Here is a 23,462-nt window from a genome sequence, read left to right as displayed (position 1 = left end):
ACACACCCCCTTCGTGCCTTACACCCATCTCTTCATTCCCCCTTTCCCACTCAGGGACACCTGATCCGATGAGGGTGATGTCAGGAGCTTTTCTACAAGGGATCTGTTCTTGGTTTGATGAAAAGGGTGTACAGCACAGATTATTTTAAGCCGCTTGAATATCTAAATTCTGTCTCCTAGAATTAAAGTCCCTTAGATGTAGAGCATACACATATACCTCTTAATGTAGGATGAGAAAGCTAAGCTCATTTTTAAGATTTTGGGGGCAACAAATAAAAATATAATATAATACAAGAGATCACTATCTTCTTCCTTTAGTAAATATCCCTACAGTATTCTCCCCTTTTCTTGCCAGTGAATGGTAGTTTCTTCCATGCCCTCGGTCTTGCCTCCCCCGTTTAATGTCAAAAGACATTAAATATGGACATTTGAAATATCAAATTAACTTTTAAAGAGTAACTGAAGGCTCTAAATGTAACTCCAGCAAGTAACTTGCTTTCAATTCACTGTTACGTGTGATGAAAGGCTTATCTAGGAACACACTTGAGTATGATAACAGCTAAATGCATGAAACATTGACATTGCAATAGATGGAAACAACACAGACAACTGTTGTGTTTCTGACCATATATAGACAGTAAGCAATGGCAATAAATACCAAACATTTTAGCTATGCCTGTACAACAGTTTGAAAACTATAAGCAATCATACCTTGATGTAAATGAAAAAAAAAAAAAAAAAAATCATTACCCTAATGCTAGACTTCAATGCAAATTCCTGAGAGAACATTTCCCCACATAAATTACATCAGTGTTTTGTCTTAAAATTGATTAAATGTCAGAATCAGGACATTAGTTATAGTCTGATGTTTAGTGTCAGAAGCATTCATGGTTGAACGATTCTTCTTATTCTTTTGTATAGGGGTCGGTTATTTTACTGTTAATTCACATTATGAGTCAGAAGGCAATTTTTTGAAATGCTGTATACATTAAAACTGGCAGTGAGCATTTTTCAAAACACTTATATTTGGGTTTATTACTCTATTTTCAAATAAAAATGTGAACATGAGTACCCTTTAACAAAGCTTCACCAAACCAGATCAACAGGAGAACATGGCAGTTCTTCACTTAGTAGGCTTGTGGACTTTCAGGTCCACATAGTCCACCACCCACAGGCCTGCCTCGTAACTCATTTAGTAGAGCTCCAGAAGAAGGTAAATCAAGATATGGATAGAGGTAGGCCTTAAAAAGTACTTTCTTGAGAGGAAACTCAAAGAAAAATGCAGCGAACCTCTGTATTAAAATGATTAACTCCAAGTCTTCGGTAAAACTTCACAGATGTCAAAGGAAGCAGAAACTAGATTTATCCAGGGAATGTGCCTGCCATCCATTACAGCAACACCTTCTTCTAGATGTCACTAACAGAACTCAGCTGAATTTGAAAGACCAAAATCTCATCTACTGACGGCAAAGACCAAACTGTAGTCAGCGAAGCCATACTCATGTCCCCATTTCTGAAGACATTAGATGAGTCACTAATGCATCAGATGAATTAAATATGACAAATCTTCTATTTATCTTACCTCCACTGTTCACTTTTATCCTACTAATTTGTCCCTTCGTTATCGTGGCTTTAACAGAGTCCAATGTATAGTCAAATGAAATCCACTGTATAGCTTTAATAGAGATAAAGCCTTGGGCTACAAGCAGTGAACTCATGCTGAATTTATACTTAGTTACATGAAGGGAGGTGCCAAGAGCGGTGAATTTTGTGAAAAATAAGGTAACGACATCCATCAACAGAAGGTGTGCCCTGTGAAAAATAAGGGAATTGCTTCCATCAGCAGTAGCTGCATCCTGTGAATAATAAGGGAGTCACATCTGCCAGGAAAAGCTGCATCCTCGAGATAAGATAAGGAATGGCCTGCCTGAAGACAGAAAAAGGATCCAACGAGGAACAAGAAGACCCCAGACCCAAATATTACTATTGGACTGAACTGTCACGTGAGGTGAGGGGAACTTACAGATTGTAAGGATGTAATTGCCCAAAGATTTCTTTGTTTGGGGTCCCTCGCCAGAGGCACCCAGCTCGAGCTGTTTTTCTGCTGTACCATTTGAATAAACTGCTTTTATAAGATTCAATGCCTGAGACTCTGCTATGGGAAACCTAGGGTAAAGAAATTCCTCTGACACTTTTATTCCCCAAAACATTATTACAAACAGGATTATTAGCAGCAGCTTGAAAGAAGTCCACCACTCCTCTAAAAAGAATCTCTATTAATGAGCTCCAAAACCTACAAAGCAGCATTTTGACACTGGTGACTGACATTCAAAAGAAATAAGCATTTAATTCTCGTGTAACAGTCTTCAACTCAACAAGCCCAGTGAGGGACACAAGCTAAAATGTGAGGTGAGAGAGTATTCTTTCCAAATCTTGGTATGCAACTCTGGGACTGCTTGGTTTACTAGAGCATTGTTTCAAAATTCCACTATATTTTAATTACAAACTGTAGCCACGTGCAAAAATTCATCATTTAAGAGCACGTTAATAGAAATACCTGCAGTCACCACAGAAAAATATGCCCACAGAAAATTAAATACTATATGCTATGACAGGCATGGAAGGTGAGTGCATGCCAGCACCGTTTACAACCCACATCCTTTCAAAGAGCTTGAAGTAATAACATGAGACATTTAACAGCAGCAGAATGTGACCTGAATAACAGGCAATAAAGCTACATATGATGTGGCACACCACAAATTAAAAATAATACACAGCTTCAAAGGACTAAAAATACCTGCAAAATTAACAAACTGCTATCTATTTTACAGTTGTTCAACGTCTTAAAATTAACTTGCGTAGTTTGGCAAATCCTTGGAGGAAGATCGGTTGTGAACACTCAATTTGTCATTGCATAATAATAGGTGATAACATGGATTTAACTTTCTTTTAAAATGTATGAGGTGTACATAACCTACTTTATGTATTATTTATTTTTGTAGTTATCTCTGGTCTTGGCTGAGAACCAATAAATAAATTGAAAACATGAAATATATTTATATTATCTATGTATAAAAATCAATATAAAACTATATTTTTTCTTCTTGTCTTGTGTTATCAGCCTGGAATGGATGGGCGAACATTTTAAGAGTACTCCAAAATGAATTTTTTTTAAAAGCCTCGGCTGATCAGTGTGACAGATAACAATGATATTTGCTGGTCATAACACTTTTAATCACAAAGGACCTTAAGGTATCTCAGACACCACATGCATATATCAGACACTAAAATGCAGCCATTTCTGGGCCCAGAGGAAGCCAACAGCTAGTAATCACTACCCTGAACAACAGCAGAGACTCAGAAACCGCCCCAGCTGCATATGAAGGAAGGCAAAATAAAAAAACAAACAAAAAATCCTGATCAAGTTGCAACTTTAGTTAAGGCAGGGTGATATAAGGACCGGGTTTAAACGGCTAACACACAGTCCTTCAGGCACCAGGTTATCACGTGGCATATCACCACACTGTTCAAGACTGAAAACACAACTGAAGCCCACTTTGCCCCTTGATAAAACCAAGCCTGGTTGCTAGCTCGTTCGATAGCATGGCATGACAATAACTTATGGTACAGACCACTGTTCTTTGCTTAATTGTTCCCACAAAGCCCGGGAAGGCTTTCATCATCCCCTCTTCATCTGATTCCAGGCAACCCTCAGGAACCGTTTGTTTACAAAATTCATGGAGTACTGATGAAAGGACATAATTCTCAAATGACCAAGCACTAAAAGCATTACTCTTCTGTTCCTTTTTTTTTTTTTTTTTTTTTGTCTGAAACCTTCTCCTGAATCAATTTTCAAGGTTGATTTCTTCAGGAACATATTTTGGATGTCTGTCATCTGGTTTATTACTATCTGAGCCTGGTCTTCATATTCACCCAAAAGGCCCTGATTATCTGTGGGGACAGTAAAAAATCAACACAGAAGCAAAGTGGCTTAAAACAGCAGTCTCAGCAGATCATAAAACTGAGTCCTATTCTGGAGTCTGGTTGGAAATGTGGAGAAAGGTCCTGAGGAAATGAAATATGGCAAAACTCAAAATTGAGCTGCTCTATCAAGAGGAAATGACTCGTACAGTAGGTTAAAAATCCATCTTTCTACTGAAGTCTCAAAACGTACCTCCAAATGGGACTATTACACCTTCTCAAATTAAGTCCTTACTACTGCACGAAAGAGGGAAGACTTCTGTTTTTAAAATTTGTAACTAAAAGGCTTTAATCCCAGATTCAGGTAAGAAGTTATTTTCAAGACGAGCATTAAAGCATGCATTATTTTAAACTTGTGCTTAATAGCCACTATAATTAACAAAAGGCATCCCATCTTCACTGAAAAAAAAAACCAAAACAAAACAAAACACCAAAAAACCCACCAAAAAACCAAAAACCCCTCCACTGATGGAAGTGCTTTTCTCCAATGGGACTCAGCTTGCACACTTTACCTCCTTAAAAGTGATACCTGAAAACAGACAATTAGACAACTCAAAGTTCAGATATTTGCACATCAAAACATATTTCTCATGGATATCCTAGCTTCATTTTGATACCAGTGTTACATGGTTAAACTAATTCCTTATGGTGCCTAAATTATTTGTCATATACTTACTCTCTTTCTGGACATCAGCGAGTGCTGCGTGAAGTTCCTCTTTAAACACAATTGCTTCCTTAGCAATTTTTTCCCCCTTGTCCAACAGATTCCATGTGGCTTCTTCCACAGAAGCCAGCAAGACACGAGCTCTTTTGGAACGGCCCTTTTTCTTACTAGAAGGATTCTGTGGACAGTTCACTAGTGTTGTAACCTACATTTAAAAGAAAGAAAGAAGACAATAGTGGTATAAATTCTATAATAAGTGCAATTATATTTTAATTAATTTTTTTTTAAATCAGATTAATATGGTTGAGAATAAGCAATGAGATTCCCCTTGCTTTAGAGACACAGGCAAGCTCAGCACGCATACTGGGAGAGTGGGCAAAACTACAGAATCAAATTTGACAGATAATTTTACTTAATATGCCTCATCTTTGTATTCTTCTTTCTGTGTGATCAAAGTAAAATCAGTAGAAATCTCACTGTCATTTTAAATGTGATGCAAACTCCTGACACTGCTTATTTTAAAATTTCCTCATGATAAAAAAAAATTAAAAAATTACAATGCTATCCAAGGAGGTTTCAGCCGAGGCAGAAATTATAATCATTGTTGAATTTGCCCATACTTCTGGCTTAAATCTCCCAAGTTATCTCAGACACAAACACCCAAAATGAGTATAGACACATTTCAAAATGTTTGTTCTCCTTACAAAGGAGGAGCGCAGAGGTCAGAACTCAGCACCTCAGAATCCTCAGGGGGACCCTCAACATTGAAATTGTACATCATTTTACCCAGAATGTAGGTTTACTGCGGCTTTGCCCAAACTATGTTTTTTAACAATGCACTTCAACATCCATAAAGAACTTATTTTTATATAACATCCCACTCCACATTCCTCATCATCTGAGCACAGCCTCCACACTCCAACAGAATGTTTCTAACAGACTGTGCTCTAAGGCATTGCTTGAGCTGTCACACTAAGGAAAGACTCCTAAAAGATTTTAAAAGAGAAGTGTTATGTAGAGCCTTTGAAACATACTTTATTTTCATTAAGTTCACTGGTGTTTTTTAATTCTCCTTCTGTTCTGTTCTCTGTGCCAGAGCACGGATAACATAATATTAAGTACAGATCTAGTCTTGGAGCTCAATGAACACATTTTAGATGTCTATAATTGCTTCATTTTATTACATGGCATTCCGATCATCAACAATATTGTAGAAGCAAAGCAAAAGCTGTGTATGAATTTCTCAGTCTAGCAGGCAAACATAGCTAAGGGCTGCAGTACAGCCTGCGGCTTGAGCTGGTCTGTGGAAAAGGGCTCCACTGGTGAGGAGGTGTGAGCTCGCTGTGCCCCAGCTCACCCCCGGGTCGTGCTCAGGAACTCACACACTTCAGCGCTCTTCATGAATCAGTACTTTTAAAAGTAACTGACAAACATCCTCTGGGAAGCATTTCTACGAACACATCTTTGAAAGACAACAGCGCTGACCCCTACGTCTTTCATGTGGAATTTGGGGGGAAAAAAGCACCAGCCACTTGACATGGACTACTCTGGCACGTCACAGGGGAGACAGCAGCATAAATAACTCTGGCTCGGATTGTTAAAGAGGGCTTGGGTGTTTTTCTGACTGTGGCTCAAAGAAAGTAAATTAAATTATTTATTGCACATAAATCAGCCAGCTGGTAGAGAATGCACTGGGAATAAAAATCTTTAGTTCTTTTCTTTTTACAAACCCTCTAACGTTAGTTCCAGAGCATTTAATGCCGTTTCAATGATCATATTTTTGAGAGTGAGTTAAAGTGATTATAAACTGATAGTTCCAACAAGAAAGGCATAAAACACTGTTTAAAAAAATTAGAAGTTGCCCCAAAAACCTATCAAGTAAAAGACATTTTATTTAATCACCATTCCCAGAAAATAATATATTTTATTTCTCAGATTTTTTCTGTAGTCTCTTTTTAATATAAAATACGATTCTATTTACTGTTCATTCATAGGTTTTGGAGGAGGAGGAAAGGAAACAAAACAAATGGAAAAGGAAGAAAAATAATCATTCTTGCAGGTGAAAACTCTTGACTGTAAAACATCCTTCAGCAGCAGCATCTCTGTCAGGAAATATCAGAAGCAGCTTCTAATCTCAAATATGAGTCAAAATTTGATAGGTAGTTCTTGGCTCACGGAGATTAAGGAATGTAGAAACACTACCCTTGAATCCTCTAACAGAGAATCCCAATGAGGAATGCAAAAAGCTTTATGCAGATCGTGCACAGAAAGAATGGAACTACACAGTAGTAATATGATGTGTCCTTTTGCTTGTACTGTAGGGACAGGATACACAGCCAAAATTATATCATTATAAGAAGAAAAAACAAAACCAAAACCCAACATATCCCCATTAATCCTGCTCCTGCCCGACTGCATTTCCCAAGTATTAACATCTTCTTATTGTCATGTACAGCAGGTCTCCAGCATTCCACAGAAATCATTGACGAGAGGTTTTATTCTGTATCTCTGGTAGGAGCAACAGAATTGTGCTAGAGGCACAAGCCCATATGCCATCACAGTTGCAAAGCTGGATCACGTAGCTATTGCCTGTTATTGTCGTTATTTATTAGGCTGAAGGGGTGGGATTTTTTGGTCATGATTATCCCAAATACTGAATTCCTAAGGAACTGTGCAGCAGTCCTTCCAATGATCTATTCAGTTCCTACCAACCCTTACAGACAATCTTTTAATATCGCACTAGTTAAAAAAACAATGTCTTGGTAGCTTGAGTTTCAAAAGATTTGGTTCACCTTTGACATGAATATGAAATAATTTTAAAGAATCAATCATAAAAAATTTTTTTTTCTTAAAATTCCATTCAGTGCAATCCCTAGACATTTGAAAAAACAAGACATGAACGCAGCAATCTAACGACAGCAGCAGAACCCTCTGCTCACTGCTTCAGATCCCAGGCATTGCCCATACAAATCCATACTGGTTAATCACTTCCAGGGTGTGAAACTCAACTCGCCATACATAAAATTAAAGCCAACAGTGTATGTTTCCTGGGTGAGAAAACTTTTGTCGGTGTGGATGACAGGTGACAATAAATGCCTTTCAACTTGCCTATTTTTCATCAGTGAAGCAAAGGACTCATAAAATACGTGGATGTTTCTACACGTTCTTTAAAACTTACCCATCTTTTGCAGCCATAAATGTTCCTTAGCCCACACGTATGTATAAAAGATTAAAAGATGGAAGCAAGAGGTTTGGCAAGGAAAAGCTCTTACAAATATTTGCTTGTGTGTACATATACACATATAACATATATATTAAGCATGCATGTGTGTGTATACATAGAGTTTTTGCTACAATATCCAAATAAGTAGCAAATTTACAGTTTTGTAAATAAGACTTGCAATGACTGCAAAGGCAATTATGAAGTGTTTCCTGAATGAATTAATGAAGCTATATAAATCTCATCAAACATATATTTCAAAACTTGTACATAAATTCAAAAGGAAAAAAGTCTTATTATAGTTTGCTACAGAAGCAAATTTATACCTAGCCATAACTGTAATCACTAAATAGTATAGAAAAGAGATTAAACAGACTTCAGGCACTGAGGATGAGATAAAACAAAAGGACACTTTCCATTACATTAATTGTTATATTTTGTGAGTAAATCTAGCACAAGCATGACAAATATTAGACATCAGCTATGCAGATGAAAATACTTTATGATCTACTGATTGCTTCACACTAATTGCTCCATGACAGAGTGCAAATCTGATAAAAGCCCAGAATTAAGGGAGGATTTTTTGTCTGAGCATGTACCCAATTCACATCAAGGCAGCTGTCATCTGAATGATGTCAATTTTGACAACTATCATGTTTAATGTGCCAGATGCAGTGATAGAGAACCTTATCTAAAAGCCTTCCTTTCAAAACTAACGTCCTCAAAACATGTGGCATAAAATAAAATAAAGGCCACGGACAGAGTGAAGCTCTTCTGGTGAGGGGGCAGTTGGACAGGATTAAAGAAACTTTTTTGTAATACATAAGAAACAGAGTGCATCCCCGTGAGAGTACAGCTCATAAGGTTGGACACAGAATTACAGTAATGCAGTTATGCCACTTCCAACATCGGAGTTTCTATCTCTGCAGAGCCCTGCACAGCACTAGTTGAACTCACCGCTTTGTGTCAGGCCACTGTTTGGGATGCAAAGTGGGAAATGCTCTGAGACTGCTGCCCCTGCAATCCTCCAGACATTGTGATTTCGGGGCATTGTTTTATTCCAAGGATGGAGAACTTGCCAAGTCAGAGAGGGTTTTACACAAAACAGTGTGTCATACTGTTTTCCAAGTTTCAAAGCGATCACCGCTGTCAGCGGCAGATTCCAGGGAAGAGAGAAAATCTAGCAAAGTCATTTGCAAAGTTACTTCCACAGAGGCTGGTTTTGCCTTCACTTCCTCCCATATTGATGTCGTTAACCTAATGATTGCTCTAACACTTTGCATAACTGGCTAGGACCCATTTCTTGAGAGGCTCAAACATTTCCACTGCCTCTTTCCTACCAGAGCATTACCAGACTATTAAATAAATAAATTAGAACATAAATCTCCAAGTAAAGTTAAAGTACGTTCAAACCAGCAGCTGCTAAGTGAATGTGGCCAAAGCATAATACTATCATTGTTATCTCCAACTCTTTCTAATCATAGATCAGTTGTTGTTTATTGCCTTTCCAGCATCTCAAGCATCCCTCATCGAATATTAGTTTTAATCCCTGCTTTTGCATTTTCAACATTTTTTCTGTCTCCTTCCCACTCAAAATGCAAGTTTCCCTTCCACGGTTCTGTTACGAAACAAACAAAGCATTAAGGCTGAGAGGGGGAAAAGACAGCTAAAATCGTACTCTCTTTGAACCAAAGCATTTCCATTTTTAACAGACTCAAGCTTTTTAAAGATGTTTGAGAAAAGCTTTTTTTTAAAAAAAAAAAAAAAAAAAAGGCTTTTTTTCATTTTATTGTGGAACTATGTTTCTTTCATCCTGCAAAACTCAGGCCAAAATTTACATTTCTTCATCTCCTTTAAAAATAGTCACAGCGTTACAGCTGCCTGAGCACAGTGTGACCTCCTGGTATACAAGAGAAGGTTTTAAAATGCAGTCTATCAAGACATCTATTCCTACTACTCTGAAACTTATTTTATAATCCATCCACATATGATGCTCCAGCTTGACGACTTCCCACAAACCACTGAACTGTTAACTAAGGTTTTATACACTGTCAATCACACACAGGCAAAAATAAATAAATAAAGGCAGAAAAAAATGAGTGAGAGGCAGCTCAGTTAATACCACCTGGAAATGAAGTAATGATAAAAATAAAAGGTTGCTTTCTGAAGAAAGTCTAGAAGGGACAAATGTGTAAGGCAGGAAAAGAAGATAAGTCAAAAATAAGACAAGAAATTTCGAAGATGGTATGGAAAAATGAACAAAAGAAACTGGATAAGTTAAAGAGATAAGTTTAAAAGTTTCAGATGGGGAAAATACGACTTTATCTGTTAAGGAGAAAATTCTTTCAATGAATTAACTGGTTTTTAAAAGCAGCATTTGTTATAAAACACGATCATCTTTTCCTAGCTTTTAGAGCACATACAAGAACTTCTGGAATAAATAAAGGACTTTTCCAACATGAAAGTCCAGATAAACATAAGAACCATCACACCAAACTTACTCATCTTTTTATTGTCCTCATCTTTCATCACTATATTCTTTTCCCCTCCAATCATAATGCGCTGCCTCTTTATTTATAACCTGACTGTTCCTCTGCATCAGCTGGTCACCATCCTTTGGCAAGCCCAGGGAAACAGCATGCAAAACACCCAGGACAAAGAAGGAAAGATGTCATCAGAGCAGTGTGTGTGAAAAGGATTGCATTCCTGAAATAACAAAATTTACCATGTACCTCAGTGCCTGACTGCAGTCAAATGAAGCTCATGATTTGTAGAAGAAAAAAAAATTTTTTCTTTAATATCTGTCCGAGTACAATAATAATTGTTTTATTCGACATTAAAATTTTATTTATCTCTTTTTTAAAATACAAAAGTTGCAAATTGAAAAAATTGAGATAATAGAAAACTTAGTAGATATGCCCTTACCTTTTTTTGATAAGCTGTACATCCCCAATTCTTATATGTAAATAAACAGAAAAACAGCCAGCGTACAGTATTCAACCTGACTTTACTTACCAACGGTCATCCTCCTACTAACAGTTTTGTTTGCTGATTGTTAACATAAACTATTTAACAAAAAGTTATTGTCTTGTCAGAGGCCTTACTCAAAGAGCTTGGAAAGATCTTAATCAACCAACCACTGAAACTACTCCATAGCCATTATAAATACCTAACCATCTTCACAACCCGAAAAACAACAAAGTATTCTTTGTACATTACAATCGAACGAAAATTCTGAATGAAGTCACACCTTTCTGTACCTACACAAACTGCAGCCAGAGTCGTGACCGCCAGTAAACCTCCCCTCAGGCACCAGGACAAGAGTAGTGAATACAGCTGTGGCAAGTAGTTTGATCTACATCATCTTGGCAAGGTTGAAGGAGAGCGATGACCTGGCATCCTTGTGCTATGTCTAAGTGGCTAATTAAATTCAACATCTTTGTTCTAAGTACAATGAAGGGAAAATTCAAAATAGCTTGAGTTTCAAAACAGAAGATGTCCATTCTGTTCTTTACCCTGCAACATATTGCTACGGAGGCCTTTTAACGCTTTCTTAGTTATACACATTATCTGCAAAATGAGGCCAGGTCTTCAAGTAGGTCCTTTCCATTGTATTAAAAAAGACATTTCTAATCTATGTCAAATATAGACATAATGAGAGAATCTTTAACACACTAAGCACTGCATATTTAACCAGTGAATCCTTGAAATAGAACTGGACTATGCACTAAAAGTGTGCCTCCTAAAATGAAAGTTTTATCGACAAACCTGAAAGACTTTTGTAAAATCTTCAGTCTAAGTTTTCTTCAGTTGGAAGGAAAAGTATTAAAATAGGTTTATACAATATGCAACAGTTGCACTGTTCTTAGGGCAATAGAATGCCATTCTCTTCAAAATTCAGATAAAGAAACTCACATACAGATTTCAAGGCTCTTCTTTTCTACTCTGTCCACTACTTACAATATGCAACTTTTCCTGTGTTGGAAGTCCATTTGCAGTGTATTCTTGTATTCTACATTTAAACATCCACTAGATAATGCTGTACAAGACACTAGCTAGCACATGCAGCATTTGCTACAATATACTGTGTGGCATTTGCAAAAATGTAAGTGACTAAATGAATTACCAAATCTGAAAGATGACTGATCCCCCTGGGCAGTTTTTGAGCCAGAGTAAACTACAAGCACAGAAGAGCTGTGGGTATGTCTTTCATAACTGTGTCCTCAGCCAAAGTTCTTCAGCCTTAGTCCCTTCCCTCTATGGTTGTCCAATTTATTTTCTTCAGTACTAAAATACCTGAATTATCAATGGTTCCAATAGTTTCTCCACTGTAAACGTCTGGATCTGCAGATCCTGAGGATCAATTTTCAGTTTGATGTTTGGCACTTTTGTTGACATTTCACCTAGGTACAAAACAAACAAAAAAAAAATTGCAATAAGCAATTATTAGCCATGACCACAAGTCTCATTGCCCTCTGTCAGAGCTCAGAGACTGACTATGGGAATACAGACTTGGCTCCATAACAGGCTTAGGATTTCAAAAGATAAAACAATTTTTTCTGATTCCTCATTTCTAAATTGTGAAAAAAAATGCAAATACTTGCATAAACTGTAAAACAATAGATTTAAAGTACTTTAAAATAATGTAAAATCATAAAGTACATTTAAAATGTACATTTAAATCCTTGTCTTTTCTTCCAGATTTCTAAACTGACCATATATTAAAAATACACAAGTATAATTGCATTAGAATACTTTTGAATATAAATTCTCAAGTAGTCAATAAAAAGGAGCTTTGAAGTTAAAAAAAAATATATATTACATTATTGAATTTATCACAAAACAAAAACATTAATGCTATGTGCACAACGCCTGTATCTTATTCCATGTGCCAAATTACAGTGGTCATAAGAAATACTCTAATAACAAAAATATATACAGTAGCCCTTAAGGGTCCTGGCAACTAATAGCAGGAGAAAGTAAAACATTTAGTTATTTTACACCCTGTAATAACAAATATTTCTAAGTGTCAAGACAGATTAAGCCAAGAAAGCCCGTTACTGAAGTCAATAAGATGGAAGTAAAGCTAAGTAAGGTCTTTAAAGCAAATAAATCGTTCATTAGGAGCTTGATCCAAAGTCCACTGATGTTAATTTAAGGGTTTTCACTGAGTTCACTGGGCTGTGGTTCAGGCCTTTAGCTGCAGTGAAATGTGTGTGTGCCAACAAAGAATTATAACTGTGCTTTAGTAGGAATGCAACTGATTATTGTCCCAAAATAAAAGATGTTTTAAATTTTCCATTAACTTAACTTCCCATAAAACATAGCTCAGCAAAGCCCTTTTAGGCAATAAAGACTTCAAACACACAAATAATGGATACCTGTCTTTTTTAAGCAGGACTTATTACAACCATTGCTGCTGTATAATAAAGTAATAAGGTACTGCAATTGTGCAGGCTAAAGATATATATCGTCACCTTCCAGTGAACCTAGCATTGATTTAATACAGCACAGCAGGTTTAGGGTTTCCATAGCAAGTTGTGTAGAAATGGATCCAAATTGTTTATCACAGAATAGTTATCCACATTTCACTTGCAAGCAAAGATAACACGTACGGTAATTAAAGAATCAAGGTTAAAGGTAATTTAGGGGTTTCCCGTCTTTAGTAATGTTACACAAGTGACAAGTTTATTCTGTTATTACAAGCTATATTAGTCACAGCCCTAAGTTCCCACAGATTCAGCTGCATAGAGTCAGGGGATAGCATATGTAAAGAATGAATTTTTCAGTTTTAATTCTAAGTCAAAAAATAGAAAGAATAAAAACTTGAGATCAGACTAACTAAAAATTACACCTTTCCTTCCATGGAAAATGATAAGAGAACCCTAGAAATGCCAATGCAAATTATTTGGCCATATTTTACACATTTAACTTTCGGATACTTGTAACAGACCCCAAGGAAATGAGATTTGAGGCTCCCAAAATCACCAGTGACAGTGGTTCTCTTTTGTCCAATGAATCAGCAGTTTTGTAATACTCCGGTTTAACTTATCCCTCTGTTTGAAGGGAACTGAGTCCCCCATCACTCACTATTTCAGAAACAAGTGGTGGCTCCTGGTCAGGAAAAGGCTCGCAGCCCTTCTGCTACCCCAAATTGTTATGTATTTTCCCTCACGTGATGAAGTTGTAGCTATGCAAGTGCACAGAGAGCATCTCTTATTCACAAAGGCTCACTGCAGCAGTTACAAAGTGCTTTGAGATGAGTGACTCAGTATCTTCTGTTGGTTCTGTTCTACTGGGTGTAAAACACTAATTTATTCACTGAGCTCAAAACAAAACAGGCTGAAAACACAGCATAGCTGCTGAGGCTGGTGGTTAGAGCATGTTTCCATAAGGCAAAATATTTTGTTTCCAAACTTTGCTTCACTAATGTTTCCAGAATTTCAGACCAAGTTGAACCACGAGAGACAGAAGACATCAAAAGTCAATGAACTCAAGATATCTACAAGCACATTCAACACAGTAACTGTCCTGCTGAATCAGATCAACAGTCCCTCTAGCCTAATATGTTTGTTATGGTCAGGCCATCAATTCTTGATAATACACTGAATATGCAACAAAGCAAGAAATAAGGCAGGCTCTCTCCATCTGCTGTTCAGTGGAGGAATCACTAAGAGACAAATTCACAATCACCCAGAGGGCTTCGTACAACTTAGGTCATCATGAAAGTGCAAGGCCTCCTGGTTTCTTTACATTGTGTGTGTGGCATCCTTGGTGAGCTGAGCTCTGCGACAAGAGCTTATTCTTACAGCTCAGGCCAAAGACCTACCCACTCACACAGGCAAGGGTTTTTTTTACTTTTTATTTTATCTATAGTGGTTCTTACTGTTAGCACCCTTTGGTTCTTTGTGTATGGAAACTAAAAACAAAAGTTAAACCAATTTCTCAACCATATAATTATTTGGAAATACACTAAATATGTAATGATGTAGGTAAAGTCTCTAAACCTCAAGAGTGAGAGGTCTAGTACTAAATGCAGTCTCAAAGGGCCAATGGCCATTAACTGCATGGTTTTACTGAACGATGAATATTCAGACAGGTTCTGTGTCTGTAAAGTAGATTAAAATTCAAGCTTTCTTATAGCTACAGCTATATAGTTATTTCCAGCAACATTTGCCATACTCGCTAGGGAGCTATCAGTAACCTGGCTCCCACCGACATCCAGACCTGCACACAATCTCTTGAATTAAAGACAGCAAATACTACAGGAGATTCTTTTTAACCCATTAAAGTAAGCTTTCCTACAGTACTAATAACCTGCTCTAAAAGCCACAAATGTCAGTCCTGCACATCCCTGCTCTTCTCAGCTTCAATTCCAAGCTGCACTGCTATTTCATAGCTTCTCCAACTGCCTCTCCCATAATAATGAGGTTTTGGTTGGCTGTTGTGTTGGCTAATGTGCCTACCTGTCAGCATGTTGGTGCAGCCCATGAACGTACAGCAGAGAAGCACCCACCCTGCTGAAGAGCTGTTTCTGCTGTGTCCACCCCTGAATCAAAAAGCCTTTGAATTCAACAAGATACGCTCCTCCAGCTTCACAGGGATTGCATCAAACCACATCATTACACAGTCCTGAAAAGACAGACTTTTTCTTTTTTTTTAATACCATCTGCAGTTCACCGGTTCTCTAAATCTTTGGCCGTCACTTCAATTAATCTGTCTTTTATTCACATTTAAAAATTTATCTTTACACTTAATTTATCTATGTTATCTAAACGCATATCTTTACGATATTGCTGGTTCACAACCCTTATCTTTGACATTTTCACAAGTCTTTCAGTATATGGGTGCTTCCTGAAATCCATCACAACAGTTGCAAATAGATGGTGTCGACTGTGCTGTGAAATTTTTTCTGGTCAAGACATGTATCAGTTGCAAGGGGACAGGTAAGAACTGGATGGAGATAGCACTTCATGCTTCTACTGAGATTTGAAGAAATCACTAGATGATTTTCAGGTGATTTTTTCTGCAGATACACTCATGCTTTAACTCATGCACAGTGGCCTCCCCTCAGTTCCTTAACAGAATGGTGGTAGCAACTGCTTTACCCAAAATTCAGAAATGTTTGCTGCTTGCAACAAGAGCTGCTCTCTATTCTCACAGCACAACTCCAGGTCATCTACAAGGATCACATCTTCTCTAAATTATAGCAGACAAAAATGTAATTGTGGTCACTTGCTCTTACCAGAGATCACAGTGCTCCAGAATCCTACCACTGAGCAGCCTCAAACATGGGAAATGCTACAAATCCAATCCCATTTTTACAGATCAGAAAAATGTGAATCCTTCTGCTGTGACTTTCCCTTTTCTGGGTTTTGGGGTTGCTTTGGGCTTGATTTTGGGGGGGTTTTTTGACCGTAGCATATTGTTTAACATAAGCATTTTTATTCTTTGCTCGAGCCCTGGCTCAACTGGCTTTTGAACTCAACAATAGCTTTTCAGGGTCAAGCCCACAGCTTATCATTTACTGAAAGTCAATTGCAAAAATTACTGATTCTGAAAATGTCAGTTATATTCTAATGTATAAATAACCTACTTGAGGGCTCACTTGCTGATTCTAGTCTTTTTTTTTTTTTTTTAAAGTAAAATTCTAATGCTTCCTGAAACTTCCTTAAAGCAGCCAAAATATGAAAACAAGCTTGCAAGCCAAGGCAGTGAAAACTACAATATCTTAAATTATTCTGATATCCTGACTACATGTTTTTAACTTACCAAAAGAAAGGACCCTGCTCTCCTTACTGTTATTTACTGTATTAGCTAATTAGTATTTAAATAGGATGATTTTATTTTTTTCTTAATTAAGGCAAGGGTAATAGGTGACAGAAAGAAAAATATGCAGCCAGTAAAGATGATTCTGGGGTTTTCTCTGATATTTCCACTTAGAAAGTGAAGTTCTATCCTTCCAGATCATCAAAACGACAAATTTTGGTGCTTGCCTCAGGAAAAAATGAGAATCACAGTCCATCTTCTATGGTTTTAAAATGCATATGTCTACTCCAGTAGAATATGCCCTCTAATTACAGCAGGGATCTTGACTGCGAGATATTTTGGTCAAAGGCTGCTATAACCTCGCACTCGGTTATATTAACCTTTGCAGCAGGCAATTTCAGCACTGTAGCCCAGCAGCTCTTACAACACTTCAGATGTTAAGCATGTGTCACAAGATACAGTTGTGTCTCAGAACAGCCACAAAAGAAACCACCTGCACACTCCTACCAAGTGCTACAAACTTTAAGAATTTTTTGTCTTTTCAGCAGACGTGCCCAAACTGAAACTGCTGAGCCTTTTGGTGTAAGAGAAAAAGACCCTGGAAAAACAAAGTCTGTATCCATCTGCAATACAATGTGAACAGAGTACCTGCAGCTTTTTAAATAATCTGTAAGTACACTGTATACAGACATAGATTAATTAGTGTCAGAAAGCAGAGCCAAAGATATTCTGCGTAAATCAGAAAACGTTAACTTTAGAATAATCCATTTCCTGCTAGATCATTAGAAAGCCAATAGCACATCACTCACCTATCCTAGAATATAAATGGTCCATATTCAGCACTAAAGCAACTGTCTATGTAATTTCCTTGGGTTAGGAACTTCAGTACAACTGCTATGGCTCACTATTTGGCTTCTGAGGCATCTGCCAGGGACTGCCTGACAAGCTCTCCAGTGTATTTCAGGATGACTGACAGGACACAGTGGCTGCTGGAGGGGTGGCAGGGGGATGGGCATCCTTAAAGCTGTATACTAAAGCACAAATACGTCCAAAAAATTTAAAGTCCAAAAGATTTTGAGCAATTAGATGACATGAAACATGTCCTTACTGGTACTTCTGGTGCTTATTCTTGGAATTTTCAGCACAGCTACTGTTTTCCCATACATTCTGATTGTATGCCAACTTCTGTCTCGAGGCAATGACTCAGTCTCAGACTTTTGAGCTAGACAGCAAAGGGATTCATAAGGCTCTTACCCAGTAACTTGGCACCAAATTTGTTTTCTTTGGTTTTTTTTTTTTTCTATTGTATGTCACTCTACACTGAAAACCAATATATTATCCTATTGATTTCATAAAATGCACAGGCCCATTGCCTTCTAAAAAACAGGGGAGGCAACAAAAAAAATATTAAAACATAGTCTACATTAGTATTTTCAGACAGGATACACATGGACAGGACACTCAGGGACTTCCAAGACAGGAAACATTGCTGAGGATATGTAATAGAATGTATTATTTGTTTTTACTTTCAGTATTTACCACACAGCTTCATCAACTGGTGCCAACACCAGCCTGAGAATAAAATTTGTCAGTCCTTTTGCTAGAGTCAGCACAACAAGTGCAAATCAGGTTTTACAGAAGGCACAAAAACAATCACTGCGTTTTTCTTTACTCCTCTGGCTGATACATGAAATAAGGTATTGAGTATGCAGAAACGTGCCAGGTCTGTTCGCAATACAACAGCACGGACTTTTTTTGCTTGAAGACCTGCTGTACTTTGTGGGCCAGACCATGCCCTGGAATGGAGCAATGCCTCTGACCCCTGGGAAGGACCTGGCCCATTTAACACCAGGGAAAACCTATCATACACCTGCCAAATGATTTAAATTTCTACACAAAGCTGTCAGGTTACACTCTAACCACCTTGGATTTTATCACTTCATATCACTAGTAACAGGAAACATGTCTGTTAACGCAAAGACACCACAAAGGAACAAAGAGCTGGAGAACTGAAGAAAGTGGCAAGATTCAGATCCCTTAATAACATTTATCCACCGAAGGCTACTTCACTTAAACAGGCTTTCCATTTGGGTGCAGATTTGCAGTGAAGCAACTGGAAGATAATTTTTGATGCTGAGATTAAAAAAAAAAAAAAACAAACCAAACACCACTTCTTTTTACATTTCCTTTCACATCCCCCTGTGTCTACTTTCTCCCTAGAGCAACTTTTCAATCTGTTGGCCAACTTCAACCACATTTGAAAAGCAGCTAAAATTCCCAAGTGCACAAGATTTTCACCAAGTTCTTCAACACAGTTCTCAGTATAAATAGGGTCACACGTAATCCCTTATAATGAATCTGCCAAGGAAAAGAACACAGCCTAAGCCTAGTTCTTACTGGATACTGGCGAATCCACATGGCAAGGAACAGGTTGTGACTGACCTAATGGCATGAAAAGCTTTAATTAAGGTTTATGGGGGGAAAAAAAAAAAACATTTGAGATGGGGGCAAGCATTACACCTCAATGAACTTGTCTCATGTAGACTTTCTGATGTCTAGTGAGATAACAAATGAAGATTTTTCCCAGGGTTATAACATTCAGAACATGCTCTCTTTTCCTTGTTTAATAGTCATGTCTACTTTTTCTATAGTGTATTCCATCAAAGCACTTTTTCAAGCAGATGTCATCTTCCAGTATCACATAAGGAAATAGAATCACAGAGGAAAAATTATTTACTCAAGATCACACAGAATGCCAGTGATGGCATCAGGGATGGAGTGCTGGGATACAACCATCTAGTCACTGGAGTACCTTACTCACACTTTCTCTAACTGAGCCCAATAAGCCAGCTAAGAAGAGTAAAACATTTCCAAATACAATTTACGCCATAAATCTAAAGATACAATCTTATCTTCCATACTCATGTCAAGGTTACCCAGATACTAGTAATTCTTATTCTTAGTAAGGTCAGCTAACACATTCTTCTCCCTTAAACATACTATCAAAATCACTGCCTTGGCTGAAGGCAGGCACTTCCAGCCAGTTTCAATGCACTGACAAATTCTAGGAGACGTTCCAGCAGAGGTGTGAATCCTGCAGCCTGACCAGCTGCAGAACTTTTGGCTTTGCACTAACTTGACAGACTCTGCTTTTCAACCCACAGCTATCCAAAAATGTGTGTTACGGTCCTGAGCCTACAGCCAAAGCAAGTAAAATCTTCTCCACTTAAGTGTAGCCATGAAAACTTGTGAACCTGACAATGCTCTCACTATATTAGCAGCAAACTAAATAATTCCAGTGATATCAATGAAATTCTAGTGGATATACACCATAATGGATGACAGCAGAATCAAAACAATCCTGTTTGGTTTAGAAATGCTTTACCAATCTTCTCTTCACAACACTTCTTCCTGGTACATTTTTGCAAGTACTGGAGGTTTTGGTCTCAGAACTGCAGTTGTAATATTTAAGATACTGCAAAAGCATTTATTTCAAAAAATACAAAAAAAAAAAAAAAAAAAAAAGGTGGTGGTGTAACATCAGATGGCAGTATTTCATTCAAAAAGAAACGGTTATCATCAGTACTCTTCAGATCCATTTCAAATTCTTGAAGAAAAAAAATCCTTTCACATGAGTCTCTGTGCTATTTTCACAGCATGCACTTTGAGCACGGAACAAGGATCCCTCTCTATTTAAGTGGCATGCAGCTCCTACATAGATGGTTATCCTGTGCTGGTAACGATAGGTTAAGGTCTGGCTCCAAGCCCTCTCTTTTGTTATCACTTTTAAAGTGTTCCTATCTCTATTCAGAACCAGACTCTGTTTAAATAAAGTTCAAGTTGACCTTCCACTAAAAATAGGATACTGTTCAACTCATTAAAAAAAACAGCCAACAAAAAAATTCCATAATAAGCTAATAAAAGTTTATTAAACTTTATTTTTGTTAAATGCAATCCCCTCAGTTCTCCTTTTTGTTATTTGCTGAGGGTTATCTATGGCAACATTATACTACACTGTTTTGCTTAACAAATGTCTCTCTCTTACTCAGTTGCAATGAGGTAAAACAAAGTTTTTCCCTTCTCTTTGTAGACCTGCTACTCTTGCCAACAGATATTGTTGTTCCACACCCATGCATTACCCCAGGATGCTTCACCATCACGTACCATTTTAGGTAACTATTTTCAAATTGATATAAAGGTTTGTGGTTTTTTTTTTTTTTTTGTCCAGAGACGTAAATAGTGCAATTCTTCTACCCTGTTGTCTATAGACACGTATAAAACAACCTCAAAATCAAGAGTAGCACACGTGATTGATATTTCTTAAGTATATATTAACTTTGAGATATGCACGAAAATAAAAGAGAAATGCTTCTCCGAAATAGCTTCATTTTGGATGTTAGCAAGCAGCCAGTTAGCTAGCACCTACAAAAGCATGATCTATAAAACAGGTGACAGAAAAATAGTATTTAAGCAAAACCATAATCCCACTGTGCTATGCCTGTAGACATGGACAGACCTCTGACGTACAGATTAATTCTTCCAATGGGGTTCCTGGTGCTGTGTGGCACCCTCTTTCCTCCGTCAACTCAGACAACAAGTTTCAAATCAAAACATGGCTCAGAAGAGACGCTCTACTTAGTTCATACATCATTTCAGGTGAAACGGCTTCAGAAATGAAGACTAAAGACATTCCTGCCCATTTTGACCTCCCCTCTCATTCCAAGTCAAAAAGAATTTGGTTAAAGAGAAACCATTTAAAATAAAACAAACCAAAACACAACCAAACTTTGTTCCAAGGTGGATTAGTTTTCTAACATCAACCAACTCTTTAGGAATAGGAGAGAACAGCAACAATTCATTATGCATTTTTTCTAAATATCTGTCGCCAGGCCTAATTCCTTGTCGTTAGATGTCTTTTGGGCTTCACTAGCTCTGAACATAGCTCTTGTCTTTAGTAAGAGGAATCCAAACGGATTTTACATATGGAAGATTGTTTTACTGTACATAAATTTTTTTAAATATGCCAAGAGTTATACTGAATATAACAGCCCTTCGTTACCCCTCATAAAAGTGCTTTTTATATTTTAAAATAAAAAATAATTGTACAAAATTGCCTTGTACATTAATTTAGTATTTTCAACACTGAGGTGATAAATGTACATATGTATAAGCCTTCATTGCATTAGATGCAAAATCCAATAAAGTACTAGGAGGTAAATTAAACTTTTAACATAACAGCATCCATGCAACGTTTTATCCTTCCTTTTCCAATATTCCTATATGTTTTTTTCGTATTTCAGAAATACACAAACACATTGCACAACTTTGGCTACCGGCTTCAAGTGACAAGACCATGATGATTTAAAACATTCACAACATTTTAAAAATCATGTTTCAAAGATCTTTTGCTAGAAAGTTGGTTAAGAAAACCAGCTTTTTAACTCAAACTTTTGAGGCAGTTATTTCATTAAGCAGCTATAGTTCCAGTCACAGCCTCGTGTACCTTCACCAAGTGGAAAATTCCCTTAATCCCTCTTCAGTCTTACCTTTTGAATCAAGAATCTAACAAGAGAGCCTAGAAGCAGCCCTGTGAAGAACTCCTCTTGATGCAGCTTGGTTCCAGAGGCACTGACAACGAGACAGCAAATGGTTGCCTGTCATTCCTAGTCTATGAGAAACAAAACAGGAGGGGAAGGGAGTCAAAATGGGGAGGGCAGTACCCATCTGGGACCTCCTCTTAAACTGTTAGTTCCCGGCTTCACTGACAACTTGCTACTGAAAATAGCACTTACAGAGACCTCAAACTATCTTTCGGAATTTTCACCAGGAATATTTTTCTTAAGTAGGAAATGTAGGCTATAAAGGTGAGAACAGCCAAAGGTCAAAAAATTATTAGAATATTCATGAAGATCACAATGTTCTCAGAAAATTCAGCAAGAGCAACTTATGACTGTGCTGCTCCACAGGCAGCCTACCAGTGACAGAAAGCATCAACAATATAGGCCTCTAAACATCAAACTTTTAACCATGACTGTTAATACTGTATATCCTAGATTTCTGAACAAGCAAAATGCTATCAGCAGATGTGTAATTAGTAGAACTTCTAATATTGTATAACAACGTGTATGTAGAAGCTTAGTCTGAAACAAAGAGGACATTGAGCTGAAAGCTCCATGGTAAATTGACTTTAAAGGATAATCAAAGTTGCATCTGTTCTGTTAATGAGCTTTAGCTTTCCTACATTCAAGATCTTATTATTCACAATATACAAAGTATTTGATTTTACACATATAAAGAATTGCAAAGGTTTATTGCTACAATCTAATACTGAGGCTTAATAGGAATTAGAGCGGTCATTTACCCAGGGTAATCTATACATAGATTTTATGTTTAGGTACAAATGTGTGTTTCAGGGTTAAGCCAACCACTGATCAAAATGAAGATTTTCTGAGGAAGGGATTTTTTCATAATTGCCCACTATCTCATTTAAACTTTCTCACAGAGCATCTGTTAATACATTTATTAACACTAAAGGCACCTACTGGTTTTATCCAATATCATAATTCCTCTGTGTAACGACAATGACAAACATAACCTGTAAAACTCTGCAAAATCACAGTTTTAAATTACAACTATTAAATAGACTCTGTATATATTAATTTTACGGGGAAAAATCTATCAAACTGGAAAAATATGATTAAATAAATAAATAAATAAAAAGTTCAGTATTTTAAGATTTGAGTCATACAAAAGGGAAAAACTCTTTGAAGTAAATCAGGGTCTCCTACATAGGGATTTGAGCTTAGAACAGAGACAAAAGTAATACAG

At 37.2% G+C, this 23,462-nt stretch overlaps 1 protein-coding gene across 3 annotated transcripts in view; it reads right to left on the bottom strand.

The window, feature by feature from the left end:
* CTNNA3 (catenin alpha 3) overlaps positions 1-22,307 on the bottom strand; it is a 480,821-nt gene extending 458,514 nt beyond the window's left edge. For 2 of the 3 annotated variants that reach the window (XM_074924432.1, XM_074924434.1), the window contains exons 1-3: positions 17,444-17,547; positions 12,162-12,268; positions 4,658-4,850 (exon numbers count right to left, since the gene is read on the bottom strand). In XM_074924432.1, coding sequence (XP_074780533.1) covers positions 4,658-4,850; positions 12,162-12,268; positions 17,444-17,468 — 325 coding nt within the window. In that variant the 5' untranslated portion in view covers positions 17,469-17,547. Of the gene's footprint in view, positions 1-4,657; positions 4,851-12,161; positions 12,269-17,443; positions 17,548-22,180 lie in introns of those variants that run through there. The other variant, XM_074924433.1, reaches the window with a different exon arrangement.
* Positions 22,308-23,462: the final 1,155 nt, after the last annotated feature.

The sequence above is a fragment of the Athene noctua genome, chromosome 21, assembly GCF_965140245.1.
Source record: "Athene noctua chromosome 21, bAthNoc1.hap1.1, whole genome shotgun sequence".
Taxonomy (NCBI): Eukaryota; Metazoa; Chordata; class Aves; order Strigiformes; family Strigidae; genus Athene; species Athene noctua.
The sequence above is the reverse complement of the archived record's forward strand: the minus strand, read 5'-3'. Positions and strand labels throughout refer to the sequence as shown.